The 19,214-nt window shown below is 39.2% G+C and overlaps 1 protein-coding gene across 5 annotated transcripts in view; it reads left to right on the top strand.

The window, feature by feature from the left end:
- The first annotated feature begins 3,205 nt into the window (after positions 1-3,205).
- The window catches only part of DNAJC10 (DnaJ heat shock protein family (Hsp40) member C10), a 39,406-nt gene continuing 23,397 nt past the window's right edge, over positions 3,206-19,214 (top strand). Inside the window, exons 1-10 of one of the 5 annotated variants that reach the window (XM_036319673.1) lie at positions 3,207-3,567; positions 5,068-5,416; positions 7,241-7,406; positions 9,640-9,690; positions 12,462-12,544; positions 12,783-12,914; positions 13,941-14,034; positions 15,127-15,204; positions 17,489-17,532; positions 18,026-18,163. In XM_036319673.1, coding sequence (XP_036175566.1) covers positions 5,213-5,416; positions 7,241-7,406; positions 9,640-9,690; positions 12,462-12,544; positions 12,783-12,914; positions 13,941-14,034; positions 15,127-15,204; positions 17,489-17,532; positions 18,026-18,163 — 990 coding nt within the window. In that variant the 5' untranslated portion in view covers positions 3,207-3,567; positions 5,068-5,212. Of the gene's footprint in view, positions 3,632-3,714; positions 4,118-5,067; positions 5,417-7,240; positions 7,407-9,639; positions 9,691-12,461; positions 12,545-12,782; positions 12,915-13,940; positions 14,035-15,126; positions 15,205-17,488; positions 17,533-18,025; positions 18,164-19,214 lie in introns of those variants that run through there. The other 4 variants (XM_036319669.1, XM_036319670.1, XM_036319671.1 and 1 more) reach the window with 4 other exon arrangements.

The raw sequence follows: 19,214 nt of genomic DNA, 5'->3' as shown, positions 1-19,214 counted from the left end.
CTCTCTATCCCTCTCCCTTCCTCTCTGTAAAAAATCAATAAAAATATAATAATAATAAAAGTACTTCAATGAACTGATTGTGGCGTTTCCTTATGGACTCCACATCTGCCCAGGTTGGAATCCAACTTCTACCATTACTAACTGCAATGTTGGGCTAGTAGCTTAACCATTCTTAGCCTCAGATTTCTCATCTCTAAAATTGACATAATAAATGCACTTACTTCATAGAGTTGTTATGACAATTAAAAATTAAGATAAGTAACATGCTTGATATAATACCTGGGAATATATGTAAGTTTCACTTATTATGCTTCTCATTATCATTTCACACTGGCTCAGAAAACAGAAAACAGGTTATATTCCATTTCAATCATTTAGATTTGAGTGTCTTTGGGCAAGTCATACTCATCAACCTTCCTGGACCTGTTTCCTCCCCTATGAGTTTAAGGAACTTTAAAGTTTCTACCTGGTTCTAAAATTCCAAGTCTGTTAAGGAAGTCTTTATTTAGAAACACCCATGATGTTCTTTCATTCTACTTTGAGCACTTCAGCTCAAAATTGAGTCCCTATGAAATATATTGTTTAAATCACTCATTCAACATATTACTATATATTTCTACATGTGAATGGGTGTGTTCTCCACGTCCTCCCCCCTGAGGCCAGACAATAAGGATTTTTAGGAACAAAGAACTATTCTTTCCTCTCTGCATATAATAAATACTGAGTCTTCAGGTTATTGTAATGCATGTATTGAATAGACGCCAAGCACTGCCCTAACTAGGCATTGATGGAAAAGTAAATAAAATTCGATGGGGGGGCGGGGGGGGGGGGCACGGGGGAAGGATAGGGGGGTAGACAGGTTTCATCAAAGGGACAATGGTCTCTGCCAGCACTGGACAATTCAGTTCCTCCCCACATGCCTCTGGTGCTTTTCAAGCTGCTGCCCCTGTGCTGGAACTCAGAGGGAGGGGGTCAGAGTGACTGGGATTCCAGCAGCTCTCTGTCTTCCTCAGCCTCACTGGTTTTTAGAGCCAGAAGTTGTGGGGACTTCTCTTCCTAGCTCTGGAACCCTGGATGGGGGGCCTGGTGTGGGGCTGAGGAAGACAAAAATCCCTCCTGATTTTTATCTGCACACATGGGTGTGGGACCAGCACGTTCTGCATCTCCGCCTCCCCCGCCCCACCCCCCCGCCACACACACACACACACACACACACACACACACACACACGTCTTGATATGGCTTCTTCCTTAATTCCCTAGTATAGGACTTCCATTCAGCAAGGTTTCAGGTGGTTCTGAATGATGGTTGTTCTGTAGTTTAGTTTTAATTTTGATGTGATTGTGGGAGGAGGCGAGTACCACATTTACCTACATCACCATATTGACCAGAAGTCTTCAGAGGAATGTGTTTGTTTGAAATGGCCCAAATTATAATAACAGAAAATAAGGTCTCATTGTATCATTATACTTTGAAGCAGATCTTTAATGCACCCAATATTTAGAGTATTGCAAAGCAAAAAAAAAAAAAAAAAAAAAAATTATTCCTAATCTCAAAGAATTCATTATAGTAGACAAACCAATGAAATGTAATTATATTATGGTATGATAAATGTGATAATAGAAAATGGTGTGATCAAATCTCTTTGAATGGCTTACAGAAAATCATTTTCAGAAAAAACATGAACTGGGTCTGGAAAGATGAGTAGCAATTCTCCAGCTGGAACTAAAAATGAAACAAAGAAGTCCCTTTGTTGTAACATATTTCATGCAGTGTATCAAGTTTTGAATTATTATACTGAGGCTGGCAAGGGTTTGATTTGCCTGAACCAAGTGGACATTCCTGATGTCAAGTATCTGAAGTAGGAATGTGCTTTCAAATATCTTTCTGTTCCCCAGGATGACCAATTCCTCACCAAATCCTATACATAGTACCTCCTATTTGTTCTCTTCATTTCTCTGTACATGAACTAACGCCACCCTAGTCCAAGCTCATCATCTATCACCTGGTCCATTACAATGGTCTAATAGCCAGTTTTCTGATATTTGCTACTGCCCTCCCACAGTAGCTTAAATAGGAACCTATATATATAAAAGGCTAATATGCAAAGTGTCCCATCAGGAGTACAACCAGGAGACCCGGAGTTCGATCGCTAGCAATGACGGGCGCTGACCACCAGGGGGCGGCGTGGAACAAAGGAAGGCCCTGATCTCCAACCCGGCCTAGGAACCCTACCATGAACGAATTTCGTGCACTGAGCCTCTAGTTTAAAAATAATCATAACCCTCCCTCATCCTGAATAATTCAAACCAAAAGCCATTAGGTGGGTGGGCAGTGTCAGAGTCCAACCAAGGCGAGGAGTGTGCCCACATTGGGCAGAGGTAAGGGATGGGGGGGAGGGCAGTGAGTGACTGCATGTTGGAGCCTTTTCATGGTGTCCCTGTGGGAAGGCAGCCTGACATAGATTGGAACCTGAGTGAAGAGCAGCCCAATCTAAAATGTAGGATGAAGAGGGCAGCTGCACAGGAAAGGGGCTAGCACCAGCGGTGGGAGATTGGTTACATATGGGGGAACTGAAAGTTAAGTACATAGAAAGCAAAGATAATGGGAACCAGATTTCTCGTTGTCAGGGAAAAGAGCTACACATGAAGGGAGAAAACTGGAATGACTTCTGTGACATTATATTGGAACTGGAAGTTTTGGTGTAAACTCATAGTTTCCTATATATGCAAATATGAACCTGTGTATGTGTGTGAGTGTTAATGTACATATATTCCCTCCCTGCTTTCCTTTTTTTTCAAGGGAGAAAAAGAAGGGGCGGGGAGGAGGGGGGGGGGACGGAGAGAGAAATGTCAGTTTGTTCCACTTACTTATGCATTCATTGGTTGATTTTCATTGGTTGATTCTCCCATGTGCCCTGACCAGGGATTGAACCCTCAACCTTGGTGTATAGGGGCAACGCTCTAACCAACTGAGCAACCCGGCCAGGGTCCAAGCTTTCCCTTTTGTTTGCAAAATTTCCCTTCCGCCCACCCACCAACCAGAACAATCCTCTGTAGCCCTGCCTTCCCTTTAAGAACTTGATCACCGGAAAATCGCCAGCCCCGCGGGCCCTTTGGGTTTCTCCGTCACCATAGCAACGGGCGCCGGAAGGGGCGGGCTTCGCTGGCCTGCGTCCGGCCCCCGGCAGCGCCGGTCCCAGAAGTGCGGGGAGAGGCGTGGACTTTGCGGTTAGAGCGTGTCCCTCAGCTCCGGGTTGGAACCGGAGCCGGATTCCGCGCCGACCGCCACGTCAACCTAAACATACGCCGCCCTCGCTACCCGGCCGCTGCCGCCGCCGCCGCCGCCCCAGGCCTGTGCGGGTCCGCCCAGGCCGAGCGGTCCACGCCTTTCCCACAGTGCCCCGCGCCAGGCCCCGCCCCGCTCGCGCTGGAGACCGGCGTGCGGAGCCGACCGGAGGTGGCTGTCGCTGCTGCCCGGGCGGCTCAACCTCCCCATCCCGAGCGCGGCGGCCCGGCGGCCCGACAGTGCGCGCTTCCCTCCCGCCCGCACCGCGGCGCTCGGCCGGTAGGATCAGCCGAGGGGGAGGCGGAGTGGGGAGGAGCTGTGGCGGCGACCCCGCAGCCCCGAGGTGGGCACAGGCTGGAGCCGGCGGCGCGCGGGCCCGCTGGGAGGGAGGGCGGGACGGCCGTGCGCCTGGATTCGAGCCTTGGTCGCTCGGCGGCCGGTTCACTGTGTGCTTGCTCCTTCCTCCCCATTACACACACCGCCTTGCTCCCCGCCTCTTGCTCCGGGTCCTCCCTTTCGCTCGGCTACTCGGGCTCCTTCCTGCCCGTTCTGGCCCGAGACCTCGCCCACCAGCCAGCATCCGAGGACCGTTGTCTCCACCTCCCGCTCCTCGCCTGCCATCCGAGCGGCAGCTGCGGGAGGGTCCGGGTGCACTTACCTGCCGCCTCCACCTGCGCCGCCGCCCCGCGCGGAGCCCGCCGTCACACCCCTGCTGGGACCTGCGGGGCTCGGGCCGCGCGAGCGGCGTTTGAGAATATGCTCTGTTTCTTCCTAATCGTTGTGGTCTAGTGTGGGTATTTGTTCACATACATCGCTGTCTTTTGCAAAGGTGCTTTTTGGTGGCATGAAAGGGAGGAGTTAGAAGTGATTCACAGGTCAGGACCACAGTTTTAAATGGACATTTAGGGTTAAATGAAGAAAGAACCCGAGGATGCGTGGGAAGGTTAGCTTTTTCTAAGCATGATGAGGTCTTTGGGAGGAACGTGTACAAGTGTAAATGGGATCTGACCTTATTTTCCCCCTACACCAGGGAGCATGTCTAAGTAACTGACTCCCTTCTTTTTCTATTTGTGCTTCTACCAAACGTAAGCTTTGCAATAAAGTCACACTGTTAGCTTGTAGTTATTCTTCTTCTACTTTTATGAAATAGTCTCTGCTTCTATGTAATGTAAGCACCTTCTGAGAAAACTCGGGAGAAGACGGCCTACTATGGAAGTTGTCTATTATAACAATAAAAATTCGCTGCCATTTTTGGAAGTGTTGTATAACAAAACAGACCCCCTGGAAGGTACCTGTCCTTTCTGGTCCCCACCCCCCAAAGGATATTCCCTACAAGTGAAATCTGATTAAAATGAAAACTGGATAGCGTTAAAGAGGTGAAGCAGTAGCCAAAAAGGAAGTGGTATTACAAAAGGGCAATGCTTAGAGCAGGGGAGAAAAAGGAAGGAACAGTCCCCTCGCCTCCCTCCCCCCCACCCCCTTGTTTTCTGCTGCTGAACAGAACAATTTGCTGAGCTTATAAAATGTTCTGGCTAGCCACAACCACGCACTAGCTTTCACCGTGTACCTGCCATCTCTTGGGTGACTTCACAAATCTGCATACCTGGATGTGGAAGCAGCGAAAGGGGCCCCAAAATAAGAGAGCCCGCGGCACTCACTCTGATTCACTATTTAATGGAGATTGTATTGCTGACCATGTTATTTAATAAGTAGTATTATTGCTGGGTTTGGGGTGTTTTGTTTATAATGTATTTTAACTACTTGGTTTCCTCTCTTTAGATTAACATTTGGGAGACAATTTTGTGATCTTTGAGTCACCCGTGGAGTAATGTGGACAGAAGTTCTCAACCTTGCATGTTACATCACCCGGAACCAGCGGTGTATATTAATGTTCACTTAAATCAGAGCTTGTATAAGAAAAAGAATGGGAGTCTGGTTAAATAAAGATGACTATGTCAGAGACTTGAAAAGGGTCATTCTCTGCTTTCTAATAGTGTCTATGGCCGTTGTAGTGGACACAGATCAGGATTTTTACAGTTTACTTGGAGTATCCAAAACTGCAAGCAGTAGAGAAATAAGACAAGCTTTCAAGAAGTTAGCATTGAAGCTTCATCCTGATAAAAACCCGGTAGGTAAAAATTTCTTTTTAAACATATCTCATTAGTGCATGTTAATAACTTTGAGTATCTACTTAAATTAGTTTAAAGAATATGTGCTCAAAATGCTTAAGAACATTCACATGTCAAAAATTGTAATTCAACTTAAGTATTAAAAACATAATAAGCAAAAGTGTCTGTTTAGAACAGTATAAAGACATGTCAGTACCAAAACTGCAATTACCTCTTAATTTGAAAACTAAGTTTCCAGCAGTTCTTCTACAGATGTTAATCCCAAAGCAGGCAATGTCTGTGAAGTAGTTTTCTTAGTAAAGTAGGTTAAGATCAAGTATTTGAAAGCAGTAAAAAAAATTATTTTCTTAGAAGTTAGAGAGTATGTCTTGGTAAAAATGGCATGCTATTAATAGCATGCTATTACTATTTCACTATTTTCTCCCATGCACAAGTTTAAGACCAGAGTCAGAAAGTATTTTAAGTAAAACTTGAGAACAGCCAAATCTAGTTAATTCTAATCATAAATATTTGATTATGTGTCCCATAATGTAATCTTTCAAAACTGAATTAATTTTAATTCTTTCGATATGTTTATAATTCACCTAATTAATTTTTTATTGAGATTTGATCATCAAGGAGAAAGATAGGTTCTAATTTTCTACTTTCTAGATAGAATTTTTTAAAAGATTATTTTATTTTGATTGCATTAAGCTGAGCACTAGAATCAGTATTTTTCTAAAACTCTCATTACTTGGTAATCTTTCCCCAGAATCTATATTCTGCTGTTTTAACATATTTTTATTGATTTTTAGATAGAGACAAAGGGAGAGGGAAAGAAACATCTATCAGCTGCTTCCTGTACACCCCACCTGGGGATCAGTCTGAAAGCCAATCCTGGCGTGTGCCCTGACAGGGAGTCAAACGTGACTTCCCGGAGCGCAGGCTAATGCTAAGTCCACGGAGCTGCCCTGACCGGTTGGCTCAGTGGCTAGAGCGTCGGCCTGCGGACTCAAGGGTCCCAGGTTCGGTTCCAGTCAAGGGCATGTACCGTAGTTGCGGGCACATCCCCAGTAGGGGGTGTGCAGGAGGCAGCTGATCGATGTTTCTCTCTCATCGATGTTTCTAACTTTCTATCCCTCTCCCTTCCTCTCTGTAAAATACATTTTTTTAAAAAATCCACTGAGCCACACTGGCTGGGCTGTATTCTATTTATAGGATTTTTATTTTTCTTTGAAATTTCAGAATTCGATTTATTTTGTTTCCATATGAAAAATGGTGGACCTACAACTAAGTATTATTTGGATGAAAGCATTCTTCAAAAACCAGTTGAACCAGTAACAAATTAGGACTATTTCCAATCCAGTTTTAAGTTGTTACTCTGATATTAGTTTTTACTTACTAGTAATTATCTGATGGATTGGGGCACATACTTTTTATGTAGTTAATATATTAGTTTTGCCTCAAATAGCAAAGTAACCTACAAATTTCTTTGTAATTGTTTTAGGGGCAACAGATAATGCTTAACAAAAACAAAGGCTTTTCAAGGGTTCATAAGTTGGCCTTTTCTCAGTTGCATTTCTTAGAAGGAATGACTTACATTGTATAAACACATCTATCAATCAGACTTTTGAGGCATCAGTTCTCATTTTTTTAAGATTGCCGTTCTTTAAAAATCCTTTTTTATTTCAACGCATGATAACCCACTTCATATTGTACTACTGCTCCTAACTTGGATATCTATTCTCCCCAAAATCTCAGGATTAAATTAAATCAAAATACAGTTTCTGAAGATACTTGATTATGTATCTGAAATAAATGTTGTATCTAATGTTTTTTAATAGAATAACCCAAATGCACATAGTGATTTTTTAAAAATAAATAGAGCATATGAAGTACTCAAAGATGAAGATCTTCGAAAAAAGTATGACAAATACGGAGAAAAGGGACTTGCAGATAATCAAGAAGGAGGCCAGTATGAAAGCTGGAATTATTATCGTTATGATTTTGGTAAGATAATATGATATACCTTATGAAATGATTGTTTTTTATTTGGATAAATTCAGAAAATTAATTTTGTTTCACCACTTAGCTTATGTAGTTAATACGTTTCACCTTGACTCTTTTTAATGTAACATAAGAGTGTTATTCAAAAGGAAAATCAGGTGGTAGCTATTATCTGAACAGATATGAAGGTATTTGGGTCATAATCTTGTTAAATGCTTGTAAAATAAGGTTTGCTGTTTAATTTAAAAATACTTACATTAGAAGTTAAATATTGAAGCTTTTCAAGATTTTTACAGCATCATATTTTCCAAGAAAAGATAGTTTCTTTTAAGTTTAATAGTGGTCACTTCAGTAGAAATGCCATCTTTAATAATTGTTTACAGTGTTGATAGGAATAAGAAATAAGGTAAGAGCAGAGATGGTAAACAAGTTTAAAAAATCAAGGGAAAGCGCAGCTGGCATGGCCCAGTGGTTGAGTGTCGACCTATGAACCAGGGGGTCACAGTTTGATTCCTGGTCATACATAGCACATGCCTGGTTGTGGGCTCAATAAAAATATGTATTTTTTAAAAATCAAGGGAAAGGGAGAGTAAGCAGGTATCACAGCAAGAGGGAGCATTCAAGTACCTAATGTTTCTCTTAGATCAGCGGTTCTCAACCTGTGGGTCACGACCCCTTTGGTGGTTGAACGACCCTTTCACAGGGGTCGCCTAAGACCATCCTGCATATCAGATATTTACATTACGATTCATAACAGTAGCAACATTACAGTTATGAAGTAGCAACGAAAATAATTTTATGGTTGGGTCATAACATGAGGAACTTTATATAAAGGGCCAGAAGGTTGAGAACCACTGTCTTAGATCATTAATTAACCTCAAATGTAGGCTAAGAATTGAAGTATGCCTTTATATTCAACTAAAATATTTTCAATTTATAGCTATTATATATGTTTCTTAAGTGTCTTTTCTAAGTATTATTTTCAGGTATATTCACTACAGCATGATAGCTATTTCAGGTGTTAGCAATTCACATTTCACAGTCTAAATCTAGCCTGCCACCTATTTTTGTAAAGTTTTATTGGATACAGGCATACCTCATCTCATTGGGATTCACAGGTCTTGCATTTTTTACAAATTGAAAGCAAGACCCTCCACCAGCAAAAAGATTACAACTACCTTTGATCCTACCTTCATTGTGGTGGTCTGGAGCCAAACTGCAATTTTCTGAGTTATGCCCAAACAGTTATGTTCATTTATTTACATATTGTCTATGGCTGCTTTCACACTTGAGTAGTTGTGACAGAAATTATATTTCCCACAAAGCCTGAAATAGTTACTAACTGGTCTCTAGAGAAAAAGTTTGCTGAACCTTGGTCTATATTCATCACTAATATTATTTGGATGTTTCATAATAGTAATGAGAAATTTTCACATTGGTTTTAATTATTATGGTAAATAAAATTTATATTTACTTAATAAGTTTGTCTCTACCTCTGTATTTTAATTATAAAACTTTAAGCCATAGAATATAATTTTAAATGATGCCACTTATTAAAAACATGATTAAAAAATAAATGAGGTCTGTAGTCTAGTTAACAGTAATGTACCAGTGCTAATTTCCTGGTTTGGATATTGTTCTAAAACTATGTAACATATCACCTAGGGCAGTGGTTGGCAAACTCATTAGTCAACAGAGCCAAATACAACAATTGAAATTTCTTTTGAGAGCCAAATTTTTTAAACTTAAACTATATAGGTAGGTACATTGTTATTAACTTAACTAGGGTACTCCTAAGGCTTAGGAAGAGCCACACTCAAGGGGCCAAAGAGCCGCATGTGGCTCGCGAGCCACAGTTTGCCGACCACAGACCTAGGGGAAGCTTGGGGAAAAGGTAAATGAGAGTCTGTACAACTATTTCAAAAGAAAAAGTTTAAAAAAACATAGTAGGAATTTTTTTGAAGATAAAATTTTGTGAATATTGGGAATCCCACAAACACACACACCTATGACAATCCATATCAGAAACTAGTATCTCGATCATTCTTTAAAGGTACCAGCAGCGGTTTTGTGTACTCTAGGTCTCCCTCTTAGTTTGTCGCATATTTTTCAACTTCGAGGTTTAGTGATCTGATTTTGATGATTAAAACAAGAGTAAATAACCTATTTTAAATGTGGCAATTTACTTTTATGATGAAGTTTTAATTTTATAATTTTTATGGACTTTTAAAATTAGGTATTTATGATGATGATCCTGAAATCATAACATTGGATAGAAGAGAATTTGGTAAGTTTATGGGTATACAGTTATCATCAACTTTCCTTCCATTGTCTTAATGAACTTTAATGACTTCCCTGTGCAGTAGCTACAATTATTCCTCACATTTTACAGCATCACATGAATTGAAATCTTGGAAGGGGTACTAAGCAATATCCTCAACATCTATGCATGTGTGTTTGTGTCTGATTGGCACATTTGAAATTATAATGAACCAAGATCATTCTTTTTTCTACATCATTATTTTCCACATTATTAAAATATTTTTACAACGTTTCAGATTATGGTAAGTGAAAAAAAGCCTAAAACAAAATGTTATATGCAGTATAATACAAATCATGCAAAAGGTCAAAGAACAGCTGATAAAATTCTAAATTATACACCTTGTCTATAATGTATGGGTTAACTGTTCTTCCCATAGGCTTGTGTGTTTTGTAATTGAAATGTAGGTGAATACTGAGTCTTACACATGTTACTAATTAACCTGAATCAGTTACACATACTTAGAATAGTATGTATGTTTTCATGTCTTACTATACTTCCTATAATTAAGAAACTTTATTTAAAAATTCACTGATTTTGATGTGAAATTATATGGAAACTTTAGCCAAAAGCAAATTGTCTTCACCTTTTTATCTTAAATGTTACATTGTTAAAATTTTTAAATGAATAAATTTTGTTGACTTATATAAGATTATTTTATCTACACTAATAAAAGAGAAACATGCAAATTGGTGTCACTCCGCTATGGCCACCAGCCAATCAGAGCAACTATGCAAATTAACCCAACAAACATGGCGGTTAATTTGCATACACAGGCACTGAGCGAAGACTGAAGACGGCGGTGGCCATGGAGCTGGAGCGAGCAGGAGGCTTGGGTTGCTCCCAGCAACAGAGGAAGCCAAGCTTCCTGCCAGCCCTGGACTCCGCTCAAGGAGTAGCTGGGGGTCTGGGTCGCCGGGGACAACCCAGGCTTCCAGCCTGCCCTGGGCTCTGCTCAAGGAGGGGCTGGGGGCCTGGGCTCCACTCGAGGAGCTGGAAAAATAAAGAGAAGGAGGGGCTGGGAGCAGCCAGAGTGGAGAAGCCAAGCCTCGCTGCTGCGGCTGGACCAAAGGCCTGGGTCCCGGGTGCTGGAGGAAAACCCGTGCCAGCAGCCAGGGGAAGGAAGGCCTATTGTGTGAATCTTCGTGCAACGGGCCACTAGTCCTTTATAATAAAAGCCTAATATGCTAAGTGTCCAGTCATCCAGTTGACCGTTCAACCAATCAAAGCGTAATATGCTAATAATACGCTAAGGCTGCCCAACTCTTTGCTATGACGTGCACTAACCACCAGGGAGCAGATGCTCCGACCGGTAGGTTAGCTTGCTGCTGGGGTCCGGCTGATCAGGACTGAGCAAGATGGGCCGGACAAGCCCTGAAGCCCTCCCACAGTCCCTCCTGCTGGCCAACCGCCCGCATCCCACCCCAACGCCGATCATGCCTGAGTGGGGTCCCTCGGCCTGGCCTGTGCCCTCTTGCAATCTGGGACCCCTCAGGAGATGTCAGAGAGCTGGTTTTGGCCTGAGGGTGGAACAGCCAGTCGCTATGACGCACACTGACCACCAGGGGGCAGACACTCAATGTAGGAGCTGCCCCCTGGTGGTCAGTGTGCTCCCACGGGGAGTGCTGTTCAGCCAGAAGCTGGGCTCACGGCTGGCAAGCGCAGCAGCGGTGGCGGGAGCCTCTCCTTCTCTGGGCAGCGCTAAGGATGACCGACTGATGGCTAAGGCCTGCTCCCTGTGGCTTAGGCCCTAAGCCAGCGGTTCTCAACCTGTGGGTCGTGACCCCTGAAAATACATCCTGCATATCAGATATTTACATTACGATTCATAACAGTAGCAAAATTACAGTTATGAAGTAGCAACGAAAATAATTTTATGGTTGGGGGTCACCACAACATGAGGAACTGTATTAAAGGGTCACGGCATTAGGAAGGTTGAGAACCACACCCATCAGACATCCCCCGAGAGCTCCTGGACTGCGAGAGGGAGCAGGCCAGGCTGAGGGCCCCCCCCCCCCCCCCCCCCCCCCCGCCTAAGTGGACAAATTTTGTACAATGGGCCTCTAGTAGATTATAATGTATAATGTATTGTTGGCTAGACATTATGTGGTGTTCAGTTCTATTATTTTACAAAATAGGTATTTCTGTTTTGAATTGTTAAAAATCTTATAGGTATTTATGTTTTGAATTGTTAAAAATCTTGATACTTTTCAAATAATGCAGTTTTCCAAGGGAAATGTCTTAAGGCAAAGATTAAATTGAATCCCAGAGTCCTTATTACATTGTATAGGCCTCTTATTTCATTCTTTCAGAATTTGAAATAACTGTCAGAATTGATTGACTCCATGTTTAACTTACGCTGCAGATAGTAGAAGAACTTAAATCTCAGTTCAGTCTCTTACTGTTTTTCTTCTTCATTTCTCTCATCCACACAAACTCTTCCATGAGCTTTGGCTGTTGCTGCCTTTCTTTTTACAGCTTCATGGTGAGATGGTATTAAGCAGTTCAAAGCTGCTGCTTGTACAAGTATGGGCTTCGAAGAGTTTCTTTAAAAAGGTATTATTTGACAGCTGAAGTACATTTTTTTATAGAAAATTTTGTACAGAAAATTATTGATAAAGGCAGTATGAAAGGTGTATGACTTTTTTTCTTTCTGATCACAACAAAAATTTTTTAACCAAACTATGCACAAACCTCAGCAAATAGTTCTAAGTTGTTTTGGTTTCATGTACTTTTAGATGCTGCTGTTAATTCTGGAGAACTGTGGTTTGTGAACTTTTACTCTGCAGGATGTTCACACTGTCATGATTTAGCTCCCACAGTACGTATTTTTTACATCCTGATTATTAAAGTTTTATTATTACTAATTTATCTGTTATTTGAGTTTTTTAATATATTGGGATTTTCCTATTAACAGCAATTATAGCTATCAGTAATAATTATGTATTTTCACATATTTATGGTTTTATTTGCTAAAAATAGTCTTTAAGTATGTATAGCTTGAAGAATGTTCAAGGGAAGTGTTCAGAGAAATACTTATGTTTCCTTTTTTCTCATAGTGGAGAGACTTTGCTAAAGAAGTGGATGGATTACTTCGAATTGGAGCCGTTAACTGTGGCGATGATAGAATGCTTTGCCGAATGAAAGGAGTGAACAGTTATCCCAGCCTCTTCATATTTAGGTCTGGAATGGTAAGGGATAAAGTTAGCAGTTTTTAAATTTGGGGAACTTTATGATAAAGAAAATACTAGAGAAAACACAAGATGAGAATTAGTAGAATGCTTTGGTATTTACGTTTTACTTTAGGTACTAACTCATCTCTAGTCATAATAAACATTTTTAGTATTACGAATACTTTTAGATGCCTTTACAGTTCACCTTGGAATAATAACATAGAGGTTAGTGGCACCTATAGAAAAATGCATAGCCCTGCCGCTGTGGCTCAGTGGTTGAGTGCCGACCTATGAACTAGAGGTCATGGTTTGATCCTGGTTAGGGCACATGCCCATCCCCAGTAGATGTGCAGGAGGCAGCTGGTCAATGATTCTCATCATTGATGTTTCTCTCTCCCTCTCCCTTCCTCTCTGATACCAATAAAAAAAAAAAATTTTTTTTTAAAATGTGTGTAACTCAAGTGAGCGCTCATTGCATGCACGGATTCCCAATCTCCAATTGACCCTTCACAGGAGTTTGAACTGCAGACAAGTTGGTTCCATTGTGTAATGGTTAGCACTCTGGACTCTGAACTGCAGACAGTTAAAAACTAAGTGGACCAATTGAAAAATTCCAAGTGTAAGTGGACCCGTGCAGTTCAACCCACATCATTCAGTGGTCAAATGATGACTTTCAAAATTAAATGATTGCCAGTTTGTTTCTATCTTAAAGAACATAGTATAACCAATATGCGCATATTCTACTTTATAGTTTACAAAGTATTTTCAGGTATTGTCTCATTGAAGATAAAATTTTGATGTCCCTTTTTTCCCAGTTTTAAGTGATAAAACTGAAACAAAAATTATGAATAGTATTATTAAAATGTCTTCCTTGAAATCTATACAATCAAGATTTTCAGTATATTATTTGGAAATACATTGTACATTTAAGGGGCAGATCTTACTGTATTTTTCAAAATAATGTAGAATCAAAAGTATTATTTTTAGTGGTGTTTTTAAAAGAAAAAGTAAAATATGTTTCCCTTTTTATTAAAAAACCAATAGGCTGCAGTGAAATACCATGGTGACAGATCAAAGGACAGTTTGGTGAGCTTCGCCATGCAGCATGTCAGAAGCTCAGTGACAGAACTGTGGGCAGGTAATTTTATTTTCTTAATTTGCTTGATTTTTAAGGCTCCTTTGAAATTTATATTTTGATTTTTAGTGGCAGTATTAATATTTTGGTCATCATATTGAAATTTTAAAATACTTTTTTGATGCTTTTCGAAGGGAATTGTGTCTTTTGTTCTGACCACTACTAAATAGTAGGCATTTAACAAATGAATTATATGTGTACAGAAATAAAACAATTAAAATATGGGAAATAGATATGAGGTGGGACTAGAGGAAAAGGCAAATTTCAAAGTGCAACTAAATATTTAGCAAACCAAGTGTTTTATTGCTTTCATAAGTATACTATATCTGGCAGTAAATTCATGCCTATCCAGTTTAATTTTAAAGTTTAAAAACTCTTCTGATATTAGGCTTTTAATTCTTCAATGTCTTTAGATGGGCTATTTTAACTACTCTGTATTACCCATGAAATGATGGTTCACATCTAAAGGGTATTCATTGAATACCATTTATTGTCTCTGAAACTATGTTCAATACTAGGGCTGTAGTAATAAAATAAATAGCCCCTGCCTTCAAGGCTGCTGCTTGTACATTTCTTATTTTAGCAAGAGACACTAGTAAACCATTAAAATTCAGCATAGTAACTATTATGGTAAAGGTAAGCTTATGGAAGCATGAAGGATAAGGAAGCTCAGGTAGGGAATGGGAAAGGTTAGTAAATACTTCTGGAATGAGGTCAGACCCAATCTGTCATGAAAATGAAGAGGAAGCCTTAAAGGCTCATTGTGTATTTGGGGAACTGGCAGTATTTCATGACTCTAACAGAAGGATGTGTAATGCAGTAGTGGCTTGGGGAGAAATATGGCTGGCTGCAAGGGTAGATCTTACCAATTTGAGTTTCCTAATGAAATAATGAATTTAGATTTTATGTGATGGGGAAAAAAAAATGGAGAGCTGGTGAATGAATTTTACATACTCAAAAGGATTTTTAGAAATTCCTGACTACTCAGAGTGGATTGGAAGAGGGTGAAATTAGGAGAGAGAAAAAAAAAATTTAGAAAACTGTTTTCATTATCAAGTAACAAGTGATCAGAAATTTGCTTTATTTTCTTTTAAGGAAATTTTGTTAACGCAATACAAACTGCTTTTGCCTCTGGTATTGGCTGGCTGATAACATTCTGTTCCGAAGGAGGAGGTAATTTATTCATTATTTTGTTATGAAGAGACCATGACATACAATTTTTAAATGACAATCTTTTTTCCTTTTTCAGCTTTATTAAGATATAACTAAATAGCATTGTGTAACTTGAAGGGGTCAACATGTTGATTTGATACTCTTCCAAAATGATTACCACCATAGCATTAGCTACCATCTCCATCCTGTCAAATAATTGCCATTTCTTTTTTGTAGTGAGAACATTTAAGATGTACTCTCTTAGCAACTTTTAAGCATATAATATACTATTATTAGCTATAATCACTATATGTTGTACATTAGATCCCCAGGACTTGCTAATCTTTTTTTTTTTTTTTAATATATTTTATTGATTTTTTACAGAGAGGAAGGGAGAGAGAGAGAGAGTCAGAAACATCGATGAGAGAGAAACATCGATCAGCTGCCTCCTGCACATCTCCCACTGGGGATGTGCCCGCAACCCAGGTACATGGCCTTGACCGGAATCGAACCTGGGACCCTTCAGTCCGCAGGCGGACGCTCTATCCACTGGCTAAGGACTTGCTAATCTTATAACTGGAAGTATGTATCCTTAGACTAGGTGACCATCTTGAGTATGCTAATATAATTGATTGTTCAGTACTCCAAACTACAATTTATATACAAGGTTATAACTTTTTACTTAATAAATATTTTTCTTTCTATTATTTTTCACATAGGAGATTTTAAAATTATTAATTTTTTAAAGTATCGTTTATGGTTTCTGTTCAATGGGCAAGTTTTTCAGCCTAATTATATTCACAGTAAATGGTATGTTCAGATAGTCACAGATGTACATATTTATCGGTTTGCAAAAGCAGTCATTTACAGATACAGTCCTCCCAAAATAATTTTTGGAGTTATTGGCATTGCCTCATACTTATGCATATAAATATGTATACATGTTTACCTCAAAACATTATATATATATTTTTTAAATATATTTTATTGATTTTTTACAGAGAAGAAGGGAGAGGGATAGAGAGCTAGAAACATCGATGAGAGAGAAACATCGATCAGCTGCCTTCTGCATGCCTCCCAGGGGGGATGTGCCCGCAACCAAGGTACATGCCCTTGACCGGAATCGAACCTGGGACCCTTGAGTTCGCAGGCCGACGCTCCACCCACTGAGCCAAACCGGTTCGGCAAAACATTATATATTTGAAGATGACAACTTTCTATTTCTAGGAACCTTTCCCTCAGTAGGTTAAGTTGAAAATACCCTACCTGTCAAACCACGAACTATAAACTGTATTTAAGCAATGTGATTGGTTACAAATTGGTCCCAGTATTACAGAATATTCTAATTCAGCCTAGCTGGCATGGCTCAGTGGGAGCATCGACTTATGAACCAGGAGGTCACAGTTCAATTCCGGGTCAGGGCACATGCCCAGGTTGCTGGCTTGATCCCCAGTAGGGGGTATGCAGGAGGCAGCCAATCAATCTCTCATCATTGATGTTTCTATCTCTTTCTCCCTCTCCCTTTCTCTCTGGAATCAATAAAAATATTTTAAAAGAAAAAAATATTCTAATTCATTAATATCTTTTCATATGTTTAATCCCAACATGAATCTTTTTCTGAAACTTCACCTCACAGCCTTTATGCTGCCATGTTGAGGAGATATTGCCTTGAAAATAAAATCACCTTTAAATTTAATCTATCCTTGAGGAGTTTATTCATTTTGGCCTAATGCACAAATTTTTGTCCATTTACACATGAAAAAACTTTTGAAACTAGAGATTTTACATACCTCTCTAGGCTCTGTGATGCTACAGCTCCCTTTCTTCAAAGTTATCTCATTTAGTGTTAGTATTCATATTTATAGAACTTTTATAAAAATAATGAAGAGGCTATTTTATCTTATTTTAAGGATCTTTTGCATATTTTTATCAAAAAAAATTCATTACATGTTATTTCTCCAAAATTGTGAGATATCTTAGGTAAAGGGGATTATTGATCAGAGAAATTTGAGAGTAAGATCCTGAAGGAATGCTTGAGAGAAAATTACTTGTTTTCTCTTTAGCTGGAAATCCTGGGATTCTAAGGGGAAGGAATAAAAGAATTAGTGAGTGAGTGAGAGAGTTAATGTGTTGTGTGTGGAGAATGAGACTTTGACCACAGTAGTTACCTAGTAAATAAAGATTTCAGTATTTACCAGTAGAGCTCAAATGATTGTCTTAGAATCAGCATGATAGCTTCGTGAAAAGGCAAATGAAAGTATACACTCAGTAGAACTGAAATTGCTTGCTATTTTTTTCCTTCCAGATTGTTTGACTTCACAGACACGTCTCAGGCTTAGTGGCATGTTGGTAAGCATCAATTATTTTGTAAGACTACTAGCATATAACCATGTTTAAAAAAAACACACAAAAAAACACCACACACATACACACATTTAAAAAAAGATTTCAGATATTGTCTTTGGTAGTTTTTTGAACATTTAACTCACTTATTTGTAATCTTTCTTATTTTCTGATAAATGTAGTCATAGTTGTAGGTTTCTAATAATGAACTGTGTTCAGTAAATTTTGGCATGTGGTGCTTTCATTGTCATTCACTGCTAAGTATTCTTTAATTTAATTATGAAGTCCTTTTTAACCAAAGAGTTATATATTAGTGTTTTTGTCATTTCCAAACTTTATTGTTTTGTTATTTTTGTTATTTAGTTAGCTCTCATCATATAATGGTTGGGGAGTAGTCTTTGTTTTTGATACTTTGTTGTTGAAGCTTCCTTTGGGGGGAAACTTGGTCTTCCACTTGCAACAGGACCTATGTTTACATTGTTGTTTCTTTCTATTTTAGGATGGTCTTGTTAATGTAGGATGGATGGACTGTGCCACTCAGGCCAACCTTTGTACAAGTTTGGATATAACAACAAGTTCTACTGCCTATTTTCCTCCTGGAGCCACTTTAAATAACAAAGAGAAAAGCAATGTTTTGGTATGAATCATTTTCATTTCTTTGAACGCACACACTTAAATATGTTTTTTTTAATCAGAGTAAGAAAATGAATCATTTTATATCATCTGAATGTGGAACATTTAATCTAGAACAAATTTAATTTCTGGGATTCTGTTTAATACATTATTCAGTTTGTAAAGTCTGCTATAAGAATTATTTTTAACTGGCATAAACTATTATACTTTCGAACCTCAAAGGTATGGAATACATTTTTAGGTTAAATGAGTTTCATTAGTTTCCATTTGTATATTTTCTGATGTTAAAATACAGATCATTGGTCGGTTTGGCTGGAACCCGGTATCTATTTTTTTTTAAGCACCCTGTTAGATTCTGGTATAAACTCAGTGTGGAGATCTGCTGGTATGGTTCACCTCCCTAATTTTAGGAATGAGGAAATTGAGTGTCAAGCTAGTTATCAAGGAGTTGGGATAAACAGTGGGATATCAGACAAGTTTCTAAGGAACTCCAAAAGAAAAGAAAGACTCTAAGAAGAACAAACTTCCTTTAGTTTTCTTTTCTGTAAAATTTTTTTTTTATGTTGATAAACAGACATATTCATTACAGAAATTCATATATAGTAAAGAAATGCTTAAAGAAAGATGCAAAATTTACTGAAACAGAATCACCAATAGACCAGCACCATCATATTTTGGTAAATATCCTTCCAGAACTCTGCGTAGGTGTGCATACTATTAGGACTTGGTGCTGATGACTCTTCGGTTTTATCTGTGGCCTAGGTCTCTGCCCTCCACTCCAGACTGCATTCTACTACCTATTCAACATCCCTCCTGGGATATTAATTGAGGTCTCAAACTTGGATATCTGCAACTATACTCCTGATAGTCCATAATAAATCTGCTCTACCCAGTTTTCCCCATCTCAGTTGATGAAATATAAATGTAATATACATGCCATGCACACAAACAGAGGTGGGCAAAAGTAGGTTTACAGTTGTAATGCAAATAATATAATACCAAATAATATAAGAGTAAACTATGTTTTGCATAGTCACAACTGTAAACCTAGTTTT

Source organism: Myotis myotis, unplaced genomic scaffold, assembly GCF_014108235.1.
Source record: "Myotis myotis isolate mMyoMyo1 unplaced genomic scaffold, mMyoMyo1.p scaffold_m19_p_8, whole genome shotgun sequence".
Classification (NCBI taxonomy): Eukaryota; Metazoa; Chordata; class Mammalia; order Chiroptera; family Vespertilionidae; genus Myotis; species Myotis myotis.
The sequence above is the reverse complement of the archived record's forward strand: the minus strand, read 5'-3'. Positions and strand labels throughout refer to the sequence as shown.